Genomic DNA, 15760 nt, shown 5'->3' with positions numbered 1-15760 from the left:
AAGTCACTGTGTACATCAATAAATAAAGCCCAGAAAAGACCTTGAAATAAACTATCTAACCACACTACAGATACATTGAGGATGAAACACTTTTTTTTTTAATTTTAGCACATCCATTGCACAAGTTTGGTAAAAGATAGTGTTTTAAACTTAAATCAAAAGTTCAGGATTTCTTATCTATAGAACAAGCTGTACCTCCATAAGCTTTAGTTCCTTAAGTTCTAAATGAGGCAATTTTGTCTCCCATGGGGCATTTGGCAATACCTAGGAACATTTTTGCTTGTTATAGCTGGAGGGATCTTCTGACATCTAATGGGATAGAGACTAGAGATGCTGCCAAATATCCACGGTACGTAGAACAGATCCCAAATAAAAAGTTATCTGGTCCAAAATGTCAATAATGTCGAGGTTGCGAAACCCTGCCCTAGAAGACTGAGGCAATGACTCGGTCTTAGTCTTGTAGAAACAATACTCTCCTGCAGTTTATGAAGACAGAGAATCAGGTGGGGGAGAGCAAGTCAGAGTCCAGCTAAGTGAAACTGCAGATGAAGCTGGAGCTTGGTCATGGGAACAGGACTGGTCAGTCCTTAGAGCTGAGCCCCAAGCCGGAGCTGAACCGGTGGTGGACTGACATGGTCCTGACGTCCAACACTGCTGGTCGAGGGTTTCTTACATCTTCCCTAGGGGAAGGAAAAGGGACTCTGTGTTGAGTGCTTCTTAGGAACCAGGGACTGTGCTGGTTTTCACACCTATTTTACCTCATTTAATATTCCTATAAGACAGACATTACATCCTCATTTTTACAAATGAGGAAAATGAATCTGTAATAAAATTGCCTATTTATTTGTACTACTCCTCATGAGCATGTGAATTCCTTGAGAATCAGGTTGAGTCTTTCGTCTCTGTTTTCCTAGCATGGTGCCTACACAATATTTGGTGCCCCATAAATGTGAATGAATGTATGAAGCACACGAAAAATCACTCAGCTCATAAGTTACAGAAGTAATATTTACTTTCAGGCCTGACTTAGAAGCCCTTGCATTAAAAAAAATAAAATTTTAATGTTGGAATAATTCCAGATTTATAGAAAAGATGCAAAGATAATAGAGTTCCTATACACCTTTCACCCAATTTCCCCTATTTTTGATATCTGGCATAACTCTGGTATATTTGTCAAAAACAGGAAATTAACACTGCTATTACCCTAACTCCAGACTTTATCTGAATTTCATCAGCTTTTCCACTAATTCCTTTCTCTGTTCCAGGATCCAATCCCACCCTGCATTTAGAACCCTTGTGTTTTTAACTGTAACATACTCCACAGCCTGGATGAGGTTAGATTTGCTGATGGAGGTCAAGGTTATCAATTATGGTTATGGAACAGTAACAGGACAAAAAAGCAGGACCACACTTACAATTCCTACTTTTATCTCAGATGGTTCTGTCATTTTCTCCTTCTGACCAGTAATATCCAGCAAGTTGTATTTACTTCATTAGAAATTTTTTTCAGAGTTGTGATTTTCAAAAGGAAATATAGGAAAATAGTAATGTAATAAATCATTACTTAAGACTTCGTTAAAGGTTCAAGAATTCTTAAGCATTCATTATAAATTTACAGTCATTTGTTAATATGCACATAAGCAAAAAGATCTTGTACAATTTAAAACTATAAAAAATAATGGATTAAAATCATGCAAATATGAGACATAAAAAAACCACTAATTGCAATAAGACTGATATTTTGCTTGACAGAGATTGTTAAGTCACCTTCCATTTTAGAAAATAAGCTATTTACATGTGAACTGACATTTGCATTTTGTGCCCTTCGTATCAAAATTCCATGGAAACAGCTTTGACAGCCCTTTAAACTCTATTCTATTTGGGAGAAAACCTTGAATTATGTCAAAAGTGCTATCACCAGATAATCAGCTTTCGGATGTTTCATTATTCTGTGAATATTTATGCACCTCCACCAGTGTCTCAACAACCAGTATCAGTTGAGAAATTCAGATATGTTGAAATGCTGCTGTTTGACCACAAGACTTGCATGGTCCTTCACTTCATCTAGCCTCCCCACAAGGGGACTTGGTTCTTAGAGCAGCTGACTTCCCAGGATTCTAGGTTCTCATCTGCAAAACCAGAGTAGGGAAGGAGAGCTTAGGCTGGACACAGAGCTCTCTAGAGAAGCAAATCCAGCAGGAGCTATACATCTATCTATCTATCTATCTATCTATCTATCTATCTATCTATCTATCTATCTATCTATCTATCTATCTATCCAAATTTGTATTTGTATTTTTATATATTTAAAACTAACAAATATGTATCTTATATAAGAGATTTATCTTAAGAAATTGGTTTATGGAATTGTAGGGACTGGAAGTCTGAAATTGATAAACAGGCCAGCACACTGGAAATTCCAGCCAAAGTTGGTGTTGCAGCCTTGAGTTTTAAATTCATGGGCAAGGCTGGCAAACTAGAAACTCAGACAAGAGTTGGCATGGAAGTTTTGAAGCAGAATTTCTCTCTTCTTTTCTGGGAAACCTCAATTTTTTACTCCTGATGCTTTCAATGTTTAGGTGAGGCCCACACACATTATTGAGGGTAATCTCCTTTCCTTAAATTAGGCAACTGATCATAGAGGCTAGTAACATGCTACAAAATACCTTCACAGAAACATCTAGACCAGTGTTTAACCAAACAGCTGGACACCATAGCCTGGTTGACTTAAAATTAATTATTGCATATACTATTTTTTTCTTTTTTTAAATTGTCTTTTTAAAAAAGATAAATAGATCACACAAAATGTTACGTTAAAAAACATTTGAAGTTACCATATACCTCACTCCCCACCCCCCACCCCTGTTCCTTCTACATCAACATCCCCTGTCATCAGTGAGGCACATTCATTGCATTTGGTGTATATACCCTGGAGCACTGCCACATCGCATGCACCATGGTTTACATTGTAGTTCACACTCTCTCCCAGTCCATCCAGTGGGTTATGACAGGATAAACAATGTACTGCATCAGTCCCTGCAATATCGTTCAGGACAACTCCAAGTCCCAAAAATGCCCAATATCACACCTCTTCCTCCTTTTCCCAACCCTCAGCAACCCTGTGGTCACCATCTCCACATCAATGATACAATTTCTTCCATTGCTAGAGTCATAACAGTTCTATAGTAGAATACCAGCAAGTCTACTCCAATCCATATTATATTCCTCCATCTTGTGGACCCTGGAGTGGTGATGTCCATTCCACCTCTTTATCGAGGGAAGGCTTAGATCCCACATGGCTGATGGATGCAATTCTCCTGCTTGCAGTTTTAGGCACTCTTGGTTCCATGGTGTGGTGGTTGACCATTCTTACCTCCCCATCAGCTGACCTGGGTACTTCCAATGAACTGGAGAGTAGGTGTTGCAACTCTGCTGAGGCTCACGACCCAGCTGGCACATGGACAGTCCAGAGATTCAAGTCTCCTAGCATACACAAATCCCAGTGCCACTCACAGGTTCAGTAAAAGTGACAGAAGAAGCATGTGTAGAGAGGTCACATCTGAGTCCAACTCAATCACACTCAGGAGCACAAATTTCAAAGTAGGGCCCACTGGCATGGCAATGAACTCCAGAGTGATCTGTCATGGCTGTAGAACCTGTGTGTCTCCATAGCCCTCAGGAGAACCAGTACCTAGGATTGTATCTACTTTGACTGACTCTGGGATCCTGCTGAGACATGCATAAGTGTGATCCCTCTGATGATCTCCCAACTCATTTTGAAGTCTCTTAGCCATATAAACTCATTTGTCTTTACCATTTCTCCCTTTCAGTCAAGGTCTTTTTCTAGTTGTATCACCAGCGGGTGATAGTAGTAATCCTTTGGTGCCAGGGAGGCTCATCCCTGGGCATCATGTCCCGCGCTAGGGGGAAGGTAATGCATTTTACATGCTGAGTTTGGCTTAGAGAGTGGCTATATTTGAGCAGCTTGGAGGCTCTCAGGAGGTAATGATTAGGCACCCTGCAGCTCTAGGCCTAGTTGAAATTTCAACCACACAGGCTCATAACATCGCAAATACTATTAATATTACTAAAACACAGTAAAACTGAGAAATAATGAGAGAACTAACTTTCTATCTTATATTTGGAAATAACATTTTCTCCTTTCTTTTTTGAACAAAAGAAAATAAATGAAGGCCAAATGTGTGACATGAATAGCTACAAGTACATGGCTTTTGTTGGCACACATATATGACAAATTCCTGTGCATATAGCCCTATCATCTGAATCCCAACATAAACCTGTAACTTTTCTACCATACTTATACTTTGTTCTCTGTCCCTGCATTGGGGATCCATATGCCTAGATCTAAATCCCAGCTTATTATTTAACCCTTCTCTGCCTCAGTTTCCTTAGATGTAAAATGGGAATCACAATTGTACCTATCTCATACTGTTTTATTAAATTATATAATAATAAATATATGACTTAAGATAGTGCTTGGCACATAATCACATAATGAGATTCTATAATTATTTTATTATCCATTTTGCCAAGAGTATATACACTAACTTGTTAGTGTTCATTATATTTGTAAATTAACCTAGTATTTTGTACTGTGCTTTTAAAATGCCCACCTTAAATAGTACAAATAAGATCCCCTAATGACACTAAATAATTCAATCTTTTCTCTTGTCATGAAAAACAGAAAATCTTATTATTGTGAAAATTAACAGGGAAGATAGTGTGGTAAGGATAAAAATACAGAAAAGATTTTAAAGGGTCTTTAATTTGAGGATGCGTTATTGCTTCTATCATGTCTTATTCAAGAAACATTTATTCCTTATCATGTTTCTGGACATAAACTGAACAGAAGTAAATTTTGCACTGATATCATTCTCTTCTTCAGAAATGCTTGAAACATTTGTTAGAGTCAGCCATTATATTCACTCAGGTAATCATTCTGTGAGGACGTGCTGTGAGTTTTTCACATGAGGTCATTGAGACACAGAGAGGGAGACATGACTTTGAGATCAGTGGTCAGGAACTCATATTTCCTTTGTTTTCACTAGTTGCTCAACCCAGAACTGCAGACAAATGAACAGAATCTTTAAACTTAGCCATACTCACCTCCAAAGCCTATATCTCTTCCCAGTCCCACATGTCTTCTGCCTCCATCCTACCACCACATTCTTCAGACTGTACATGAAACCTTTCAGGCATTAATATGATTCTTATTTTGTGATTGAGACTCAGTGGCATGAAATGCCATGTTGGTGCTGAGAAGAAACTATTACTTTTTAATTAAAAGTCTACATATCCCGATACCCATAAATGACCACCTTTATGCCTTCTCTGGGAAAGAAGAAAGTACCTGATAACATGCATTTTGCTTGCAGGTGTACTTCAACTTTTAAATGTAGAAATTCAGAACTTTGGGTCATCGTTGTATTCATCCATCGAATTCACTAACACGTCGGGATCCTGGATAATATCTTCTGCTCTGCACCAAAGCTGCGGAGGGGGAATTCATGCCGCTGCCAGCCAGGGCATCATTTTGAAGGACAACATAGTATTTGGCACAGCTGGCCATGGCATTGATTTGGAGGGTCAGGACTTTTCTCTGACTAATAACCTTGTGGTTCTGATGACACAGCCAGCATGGTCCACCATTTGGGTAGCAGGAATCAAAGTGAATCAGGCAAAGGACATCAGCCTCCATGGCAACGTTGTGGCAGGATCAGAGAAGTTGGGCTTTCACATCCGAGGCCACAGGTGTTCTCCTCTGGAAGCATTTTGGTCTGAAAACGTGGCCCATTCAAGTCTTCATGGCCTTCATCTCTATAAGGAAGATGGATTTGACAACTGTACTTGCATCAGTGGCTTCCTGTCTTTCAAGAACTTTGACTATGGTGCCATGCTACATGTGAAGAACAGTGTGCAGATAGAGAACATCACTCTGGTGGACAATGCTATTGGTCTTTTGGCAGTAGTGTATGTGTCTTCTGTTCCAAGGAGTGCCTTTGAAAATGTCCAGATTGTACTCAGGAATTCAGTCATTGTGGCCACCAGCTCCTCTTTTGACTGCCTTCAGGACAAAGTTAAGCCTCGTTCAGCTAACTTGACATCAACAGCTCGAGCTCCTTCCAATCCAAGAGGAGGTCGAGTTGGGATTCTGTGGCCTGGATTCACCTCAGAACCAAATCTGTGGCCTCAAGAGCCATGGCACAAAGTGAGAACTGGTCATTCCATTCCAGGAACCATGAAACTTCAAGGTAGGACATTTGGGCTTATCCAAGCAGCCTAATTATATACGTCTGTGTGCAAAATCTTTAAAAGTTTTCTGAAATTATATTAACAAAAGCGTAGCAGGGTGGTCTAGTGTTCATTGTCCAATTAACAACCTGCGGTGCTTTGGTGGTTTATAATGACACTGAGTGGTTCCTTACAAAGTTACTGCTGTATACATTTTGAAGAGCTTGCCCAGAAATGATGTAATTTGGTCTATATAACAACTCTCTTAGGTGATGTTATTTTTTCTATGATACAAATGAGGAAACTGAAATGCAGAAATTGTGACTTGTCTGAGGTTGCTTGGTAGTTGACGGGGCAGCTAGAATTAAAATCGAAGTTATATACAACTTGTACAGTAGATCTATCCAATTTCTTTCATACTATTGTACTCATTCCCTACACACTTAATCTCTCTAGCAGTTGGTTTGTTTTTCTGCAAAATGAATGGATTTTGATCAAGGCTGTGACAAAAAGTATCACTCTTGAGACTTTAATGTATTGACATACTTGTCTATTTTACATACAGTATTCATGTCTTGAAGAAATACAGATACTTTTAGTCAAGGTTTATGTAAACTCTGGGAACTAGCCTGGATAGCTTAATCTGACTTCTAGAAATTAATAATTATTGGAACTTTTAGTTGTGCAATATGTATTTGTCGTTAATGGTTTATATGATATAATGTTATGATTGTTTTTTAAATTTCAGGTATCACTTTTTCTAATTTTGTGAAGAGTTGCTATACCAATGACCTAGATGTCTGCATTCTGCCAAATGAAGAGAACACTGGAATCATGCACCCAATAATAGCAGAGAGGACCAGGATGCTAAAAATCAAAGATAAAAGCATATTCTATTTTCATCCATTACAACCCAGGTACCACATTTAACATGCATAGTAAGCCATATTTATTTTAGAAATTGGCAATTTCCAAATTCCTAAACATGATGAAAAAAGAACAACATTATCAATGGAAATAACAATTAATACTTCTAGGGAGGAATGCAGAATGATTTAATGGCCCCAATTCTTTCGCCCTTCTATATTCGTGCTCTTTGATATATGAGATTTTACAGTTTCTCTCACTAAAGAGGCAGAGTCTATTTCTCTACCCCTTGAATCTGCACTCATCCATGTGACCTTTTTTGGTTATCAGAGGAATGAGGTGATGGAGTACAAGTCCCAAGTCTAGGCCTCAAAAGGTTTTTCGTGCTTTGTATGTTCTCCTGCAATTCTTTGTCACATGCCCAGACTCCTTACTGAGTGTATAGTATAAGTGTATAAATAAGAAACATGTGGAGCAGGGGTGCCCCCACTAAAAAACCCCAAACAAGCTTAACCTAAAGAAGGGCCTCTTTAGTTGGCCCCAAATCATGAAGAAGTCTAAGTCCAACAAAACTGTCATGTGAATGAACCCATCCCAGATCAGCTGAACCCTGACAACTCATGAAAAAATAAATGCTTACTGTTGTGTGTTATGATGTTTTTATATAGCTGTTTGTTACACAGCCATAGTTGTGTAACTGGCAAAAAAGGGAATTAAATATTGATGAGTTTGATGAATGTTTAAACATTTTTGTATCACCTTCCCCTCAATATTTACCTTTTATTTTTAAGGTTTATTTTGTTTATTTCTCTCCCCGTCACCCCCATTGTCTGCTTTCTGTGTCCATTCGCTATATGTTCTTCTGTGTCCACTTGTATTGTCAGGCGGCACCAGGAAATTGTGTCTCTTTTTTGTTGCATCATCTTGCTGTGTCAGCTTTCCATGTGTGCGGTGCCACTCCTGGGCAGGCTGCACTTTTCTCACGCCGGCTGGCTCTCCTTGTGGAGTGCGCTCCTTTCATGTGGGGTTCCCCTACGTGGGAGCACCCCTGCATGGCACAGCACTCCTTGCGCGCAGCAGCACTGCATGTGTGCTAGCTCACCACACAGGTCAGGAGGCCCTGGGTATCGAACCCTGGACTCTCCATATGGTAGACAGATGCTCTGTCAGTTGAGCCATGTCTGCTTCCCAATATTTACCATTATTTGACGAAAATCCTACAATGTATTTAGATAGGTAATATATATAAAACTAAGAGTGCTAAAAACAAACAAACAAACAAAACTTTAAAGGATTGTAAGGTTTTTCTGCCTGACTATAAGCTTCTAATGTTTTATTTTTATATGGTTTTCTAAGGCCAAGCAGAAACAGTTGGCATTTTATATATAAATAGTAAAATTGTGTTGACTGAATAAATGAAATTCATCAGAAGTCTTCAGAAGTAGGCCTTTCGTATCCTTGTGCATGAACTAATATATGTCTCAGCTTCAGGAAGCCCTGAACTAAACAATGTAGATTAGATGGATAATGATGCTAAGACCAAGTGTAGCTCTGTTCTTGAACTTGTGTTCCAAGAATTTGATTCAAGAATCTGAAAATTACATAAAGAATTCTTTTTTTGCCATTAAAGAGAGTGCAGAAGTTAGGAACCTACAGATTGGGTTGCTTTTTCTTTTCTGCAATATTGGGGAAAACTCCTTTAGTCTGAAGAAAGGAATCAAGATAAATCACCCCTAATTAGAAAAGTTCATATATTTGTCCCAACACCAGTATCTTTTTGGTGCCCATTCCTGAACCATTTTAGGTTCCTAAACATGATTAGGTATGAACGTTGCATTATTCTGCCATTTTCCTGCTATTGTCTAGTTTTCCTTATGTTTGTGTCCTACCTTTGGGCTAAAATAGTTATAAAACTAAATGATAGTAACTTCTTATTCTTTGCTGTGTTTAATACTTACAGTAAGAATTTAATGTTATTACTACAGGTACCTACAGGTATTAGACCTGGAGAAATAAGATAAATTCTCTATAATTCAATATTGCAATTATATATTACTTGTATATATACCCCAGTTGACTCTAAAGATTCCTATCGTACAGGAACCATATCTATTTTTTTCATTATTTTATTCCCCAAACATGCCGGTAGTAGGTTGAATGAGAATATCTAATTTTATTTTGTCTGTTTGTAGTACAAATATAATTTATATTTATAATGATAATCCTAAAATACTGCAAGGTCCTGAAGTACCATAAAGAAATGATTACGATCAGTAGATGTTAGGAGCATTTCGTTCTATCTTGCTCCTTAGAACATTAGCAGTCTATGTAAAGATTACCTGTTTAGATATCCAGTTTATTTGATTGATAAAAGGGTCTTCCTTACTGGCCATCTCACTGGGAAGTAAATTATTTAAGATAGAGCTTTATTTCATATAATTTATTTTGCACAAGATCCACACTAACAATGTATGTTTTCTTCTTGCTGCTTATCATGAAATGAGAGAATTGCTTTCTATTTATCTTTACAGAAAAGATCTAGAAGTCATCTGCCCTGAATTGGATTGTGAAAGTCCAAGAAAATATCTCTTCAAGGATTTGGATGGAAGAGCTTTGGGCCTGCCTCCACCAGTTTCTGTGTTTCCTAAAACAGAGGGAGAATGGACTGGATCCTTCTTCAATGCAGGTCAGGAGAATCTGAAAGCAATGCTTGGAAGAGAGAGTGTGTACGAATAGGAACTGGCTTGACTGTGCTATCCATGGGGAGGAAAATTCACTAGAGAGGAGCTCCAAGAGTTGAGCTGGTCAGTGCTAATATGCAGGTCAGCCCTCTTGTCACTCAGGAATGTTGAATGATTAAGTGATACCAGAACATCACTGCTGTGCCCTCTGTGAAACCGCCTGTGCCTGTGCCAATGTGCAGATTCCCAACACCCAACTCTGTGTGCCAGTGGGGAGAACAATTCTCTCGCTAGCTCTGTGCCTGCCCCCAAAGCAGTACTGCTTGTGCTGAGTGTTTTGCAAGGCTGGCCACAGAACCAGCTCCTCGGCTCTCATAGTCTACCTTTCTCTTTTATTAGGGCTAATATGTTTTCAGTCTGGAGAAGGTAGTTGTATAGATGCCACCTTCCCTTTTATCTAGCTTCCAATTGTCCCCAGGGAGCTGTGTTTGAAACTCCTTTTCGCCTCTTTTTGCTTATACAACCAAAGACCCTCTGCTTATCGATTTTTATAGCCAGACGCCTAGAAGGATCATTGCTTTTCTACTTCCAGAAACAATGACACTGAATTCCTGTTACAGATTAAGAATTTCCCTTGCCACCTTTGACCTCAGTCACTGTTTATTTCCAGACTTCATTTTTGGTCTCCCTTCCCCATTTTTATACTGTGAATGTAGGAATATCCCAAGGTTATGTCCTCAGATCTCTTTCTTCTCTCTCTGATCTTGCTCTTCAGGTCTCAAAGTTGAAACATCATCTAATGTCCATGGCTTCCAATTTATATGTCCACTCTGACTTAATTCTGAACTTTGGTCTTGTATATCCCAACGGATGCCACTGGGAAAGGAATTGTAGTAGTCACCCCAGACTCAGCATGCCCAAATGGGATTCTTGATTTCTAACCCTATTCACAACTTGCATCTTGCCTAGTCATCCCTACCTCGATAATTGATATCACCATTCACTTGAATATTTACGTAAAAAAACTTAGCAGCAATCCTTTATTCATTTTCCTAACTGAAACTCTCCCAATTTTCATTCCCTCCACTACTGCCACTCAAGCCTACCCATCACCATTTCTTACCTGACAAGAGAATACCCTCCTAACTGGTCTTCTTTCTTCTACTACTGTACCTGATAGTCTGTTCTACAGACAATAGCCATAGCAATGTTTTTAGCCTCCCCATGACTTTCATCCCCCTTAGAATAAAATCTAAACCACAAGCCTACAAATCCTGTCTGGTTCCTGCCTACTACTCTCAACTCTTCTCCTGTGACTCTACCTTTCCTTATTCTTCTGGGCCTTTTTCATTTTTCCTTTAATGCACTATGCTTCTCCCTACCTCAGGACCTTTGCACATACTACTTTTTCTGCCCAGGATATATTGTCCTCACTTCTTTGCTGATCTGGTTTTCCTCTGTCCAAACTTCTTTGAGAAGAAGCATTCTCAAAAAAAAAAAAAAAAAAAAAAAAAAAAGAAGCATTCTCTGACCACCCCATATTAAATAATCATGATGCCATTTTTCTCTAGCCTTATTATTTAGCCTTGCTTCATTTTTCTTCAAAGCCCCATTACCTGAAGTATAAATATACTTGTTTACTTACTGAGGGCAGGAATTTTGTCCTGCTCAATGCTGTATATTTGGTGGGTACTCAACAAATATTTATTGACTGACTGATCAAATGAATGGATTAATGATGGCAGAATATTAATTCATTTGCCTCAAACCATTCAAAGACATAAAGAAGGAATTGAGTTCATTTGCTTTAAGGATCTACCTGTAATAGTTTTTGGTCTCACAGACATTTGTAGGCACTCTTTTACTTGTTTCTGCCTTTCTTTCATCTGAACTACTGCTACAAACTACTTTATAGCACTTGGCATTTAGAGAAGTTTCTACTCATAATTCTTTTCATTACCATAAAATTTCACATGTGAACACTTTTGCATATGTTGAAGACTTATCTTTGCAACAGAATAACAAGCTGTGGGGAGAAAGTATAGGTTCAAAAAGTCGTGCTGAGAACATGGAACATACTGAATAAATATTCATTTTGATATGCTGATTATGTCTGTTGGGTATAACCAGAAAATATATTCTTGCTCAAAAAATGAAATTTGAGAACATATATATATTAATGAGAAAATTTTTGGGAAGTAGTAAAAGGAAAATTAAAAGGTAGGCAGCTACTCTCCTGCTTATTATAAGATCTATCCAAATTGTTTCCTACAGTCAGTTTTTTGATTGTTTTTAAGAATTATCCCACTATTATAGGCCTTTATGCTATGGCAAAACGTCTTCATACTTTAAAACATGTACATGAATAATTGTGGGGCTTTTCCTAATTTGTGACTTTTGGTAAGGCGCTACATTTTTCTGAAATCAGTAAGAAAGCATATGTGTTCCAGAGTATTTAATGAAGTCTACATTTCATTCCAATAAAAAGGGTAAGACTGAAGATAGTGTCTTAGTTTGGGTTGCCCCAAAAGCAGACCCTGGTACAAAGTACAGAGTACAAGTAGCTTATGTGTGGGGGTAAGAGAATTCCAGAAACAGCAGTAGGATGTGAGGTAAGGAGGGGAAGGAAGCCCTAAAGGGACTAGGTACCACTGTGTGCAGCTGGAGTTCAAATCTGATGGGGAATTCCAAGAGACCATGGGAAATGACTCAAATCCACCCCAGCCGAGCAGTGAGGAATCTAATGTACTCATACATCAAATCCTCACCCAGTGTTAATTTGTTGAGGGCTGCTTCTGGGGACATTAAATCTACAGCCCATTGGCTTTTCCTGTTTACAAGCCACATGTGCTCTCACAACCAGGTATGTATTTTTTCTCAGCAGGAAATGGCAGGTTTGTGCATTCAGTAGCTTTTGGTGTGAAAAGGTGAGTGCCAAAAGCATATGGTCGTGGCACTGACAGCATCTTATCATAAATAGAAATTCTAGAATGTCCATCAAATGCTCAATGTTTAAATAATAAAAGATATTCTTTGGATGAACTCTTGAGTGGTTGCATACTGTGGCGTACTATGCTGTCTGGGCACAAATATGCTTTGGCTGCTGGCTTTTGTACTAACACTTTTTTTGTTATTCTCAGCTCTCTGTCTTGGTGGTGAAACAAGACTATTCATGTGCAGGCAGGCACATGCATGTGTGTGAATGGCTGACTGTGTATATGATGGATTGCTTTAAGTCCCTGATGTTTTAAAGCTTACTAATATTTTAAAAATAGTTTTATTCCTGTTTTGTAGCTTTTTTAAAAAGTAGGTACAGAGATTGAACCCAGGACCACATACATGGGAAGCAGCCACTTAATCACTGAGCTACAGCCCCTCCCCAAATAAGGGTTAGTTTTTTCATTTGTTTGTTTGTTTTAGGAGGTACCAGGAATCGAACCCAGGACCTCAAATATGGGAAGCAGGTGCTCAACCACTTGAGCTACATATGTTCCCCATTTATAACATTTTAAATACCAACTGCAAGGATTCCTGCAGTGGAATCCTGTTGTTTACTGCACTAAAACTACTATCTGTGTCCTCTTGCAGTGAAGGAGACCAACCAAACTAAATGCTACCTTCTGGTTCTGACAGGATAGAAGTGTTTTCTTTTGACTTCCAAAATATGAGTAGATTCCCGCATTCACCATTCAAGTTCCTCAATGTTACTATCCAATTTATGTCCACATTCTAGTAGATGAGAAAAGCACAGCTTGAATCTCAAGGGAATAAATAATGTTTGGAATACTCGTTCTTCAAATACAGTCTATCAATTTTTGTAAAACAAAGAAATCTGTTCAGTGAAAATGAAAATGGAGACCACGGGAGCCACATGTCACATTTATTCCAAATTCCGTCAAGTTTGACACACCCTTATGCTCTTTTATTTTTATTAATGGGCCTGTTCACATAGTTTGGAGTCCATGGGCTTTGATGTTTATTTTTAATTTGAAAATAAACAGATGTTTATTTGCACATGTAAGTTCACACACAAAAACTGCCCACTTAGATATCCACAGGGCCTAATGTACTATCACAAATTCTGACATCAGGAGCAAAAACCATCCATGTGGATCAGCTGTGAGAAACACTGTGCCAGTGGGTTTTGCTATCTGTGTAAAGCAGAGTGTGTAGCCAGGGGAAAAGTGAACTGGCAATATTGTTTTGTACTTATCTGTAAGGTTGCATTTGCAGCCAACTTTGAAAAACACATGGCAACAGAGTGTGAGGCAACTAATCGCAAGCAGGGGATCCTTCAGGAAACATTTTCATTTCATTCCAGAAAGGGTTCCTTTTGTTTAAGAATGTATCTGATGACCTAAAAATTCAAAAACATTTAGAAACATAAAGTCTTAAAATGAATATTCCTTTTAGGAGTGATTAGAAATATATGGGAGCTCTCCATTCTGGCTTCTTACTCATTTCCTGTCTGCTCCAAACTAAAAGTTGATGACATCACCTCTCAGACTGCGTTTATAAGTGTATACCACCAATGTTGTTGGGGAGATATTTGAAAGAAGTCAGAGGTTTAGTTTCAGGGGCATTTTACAATGGCTGAGCTAGAACCAAGAAAATAGAAAGGCAGTAGAATGGAAGCTAACATTACTTGAGCACCTGTTACATGCTAAATTGCTGGATTTGGCATTTTCATTCATTCAGCAAATGTGTATTGGCCACTTACTGTCTACCAGCAGCACCTCTCTAAGGGTGGGAACTATGGCGGTGGGCAAGACAAAGTCCCTACTTTCACTGAGCTTGTGTTCTGCTAGAGAGAGATACCTACACAGATAAATGAAAATAACCCAGTAGAGATAAGAGATATACAGACCATGAAAGAGGGGTTTGGGGCCAGAGGTAGTTTGTGGTGGGCATGTTTATGTGTGCAGGGTGTTGCTGTTTGACATAGAGTTACATTTGAAGTAGTACCTGAATGAGGAGGCAGGAGCCCCTGCTCTGAGCAGGGAGAGGTGCCTGCGGGGCGGAAGGACCAGCCAACATAGAGGCGGAGATGAGAGTGGGCCCTGCAGGTCTGAGGGGTGGAAAGAAGGTGGGTGTGATGGGTGTGTGGTTCATGAGAGGGGGAGTAGTTGGAGGTAGACAGGAGCCAGCGACAGCCTAGGTCAGCGTAAAGGGTTTGACTTTATTCAAGGTCAGTAAGATGGTGTTGGAGGGTTTTAAGAAAGGGGGTTATAAGATTTGATTTACTCGCTGAAAGGGTAGTACTTGCTGCTGTGGACAATAGATAACGGGTGGAAGTAAGACCAGAAGCAGGCCATGCAGTTAGGAAGCCCCCCGGGGGGAGGAGCTGATGGGGTGAGAGGCGGGCTCCTCTGCGGTGAGCGAGCCCACCGCTCACACGGGCCCACAGCCCATGTTTCCATCTACAGTGAGATCATTACAGAGATTTAGCAGCTAGAGACAGAAATTTAACAGAGTCATGGCATTTCTGTTGGATCTAATAAATGAAATTGGGGCTTATATTTTGTTTGTATAATTTATCTAATAATTTCGATTATATTTAAAAAGTGCTGGTCTTTCTTGGACTTGACATTTTAAAACAAATAAAAACAAAGCAAAACAAAACCCTACTTCTTTGCCATGAATAGTTTGTAAATCACCGGCTTAGCCCCTATTGGTTGCAGTGAAGGTGCTAAAAATTGTATGGAATTGGGATATATTTTAGTGATGGAGTCTATAGGACTTTGCTATTGATTAGATTTGGAGGGTAAAGGCAAGAAAGATATCCAGATAGATATTTCAGCTTTTTTGGCCCAAGCAACTGAAGAATGGTATTGCCAATTTTAAGAAATAGCTGTAAGTGGGGGAGAAGCAGATTTGTCAGGGGTATCCAGGCCATCCCAGGCCTGGCTCTCAGTGGCGCTGTGGAACAAGTGGGTGGATGCACCAGCCCCATGGGCAAA

At 39.1% G+C, this 15760-nt stretch overlaps 1 protein-coding gene across 9 annotated transcripts in view; it reads left to right on the top strand.

Annotated features, from left to right (window-relative positions):
- The window catches only part of PKHD1 (PKHD1 ciliary IPT domain containing fibrocystin/polyductin), a 568785-nt gene that overhangs the window by 377387 nt on the left and 175638 nt on the right, over window positions 1–15760 (top strand). For all 9 annotated transcript variants that reach the window (XM_058306868.2, XM_071218516.1, XM_071218517.1 and 6 more), the window contains 3 exons: window positions 5397–6272; window positions 7001–7169; window positions 9651–9805. In XM_058306868.2, coding sequence (XP_058162851.1) covers window positions 5397–6272; window positions 7001–7169; window positions 9651–9805 — 1200 coding nt within the window. The remainder of the gene's footprint in view (window positions 1–5396; window positions 6273–7000; window positions 7170–9650; window positions 9806–15760) is intronic.

This window comes from Dasypus novemcinctus, chromosome 11 (genome assembly GCF_030445035.2).
Source record: "Dasypus novemcinctus isolate mDasNov1 chromosome 11, mDasNov1.1.hap2, whole genome shotgun sequence".
Classification (NCBI taxonomy): Eukaryota; Metazoa; Chordata; class Mammalia; order Cingulata; family Dasypodidae; genus Dasypus; species Dasypus novemcinctus.
Note: the sequence above shows the minus strand (reverse complement) of the source record. Positions and strands in the feature narration are given on the sequence as shown.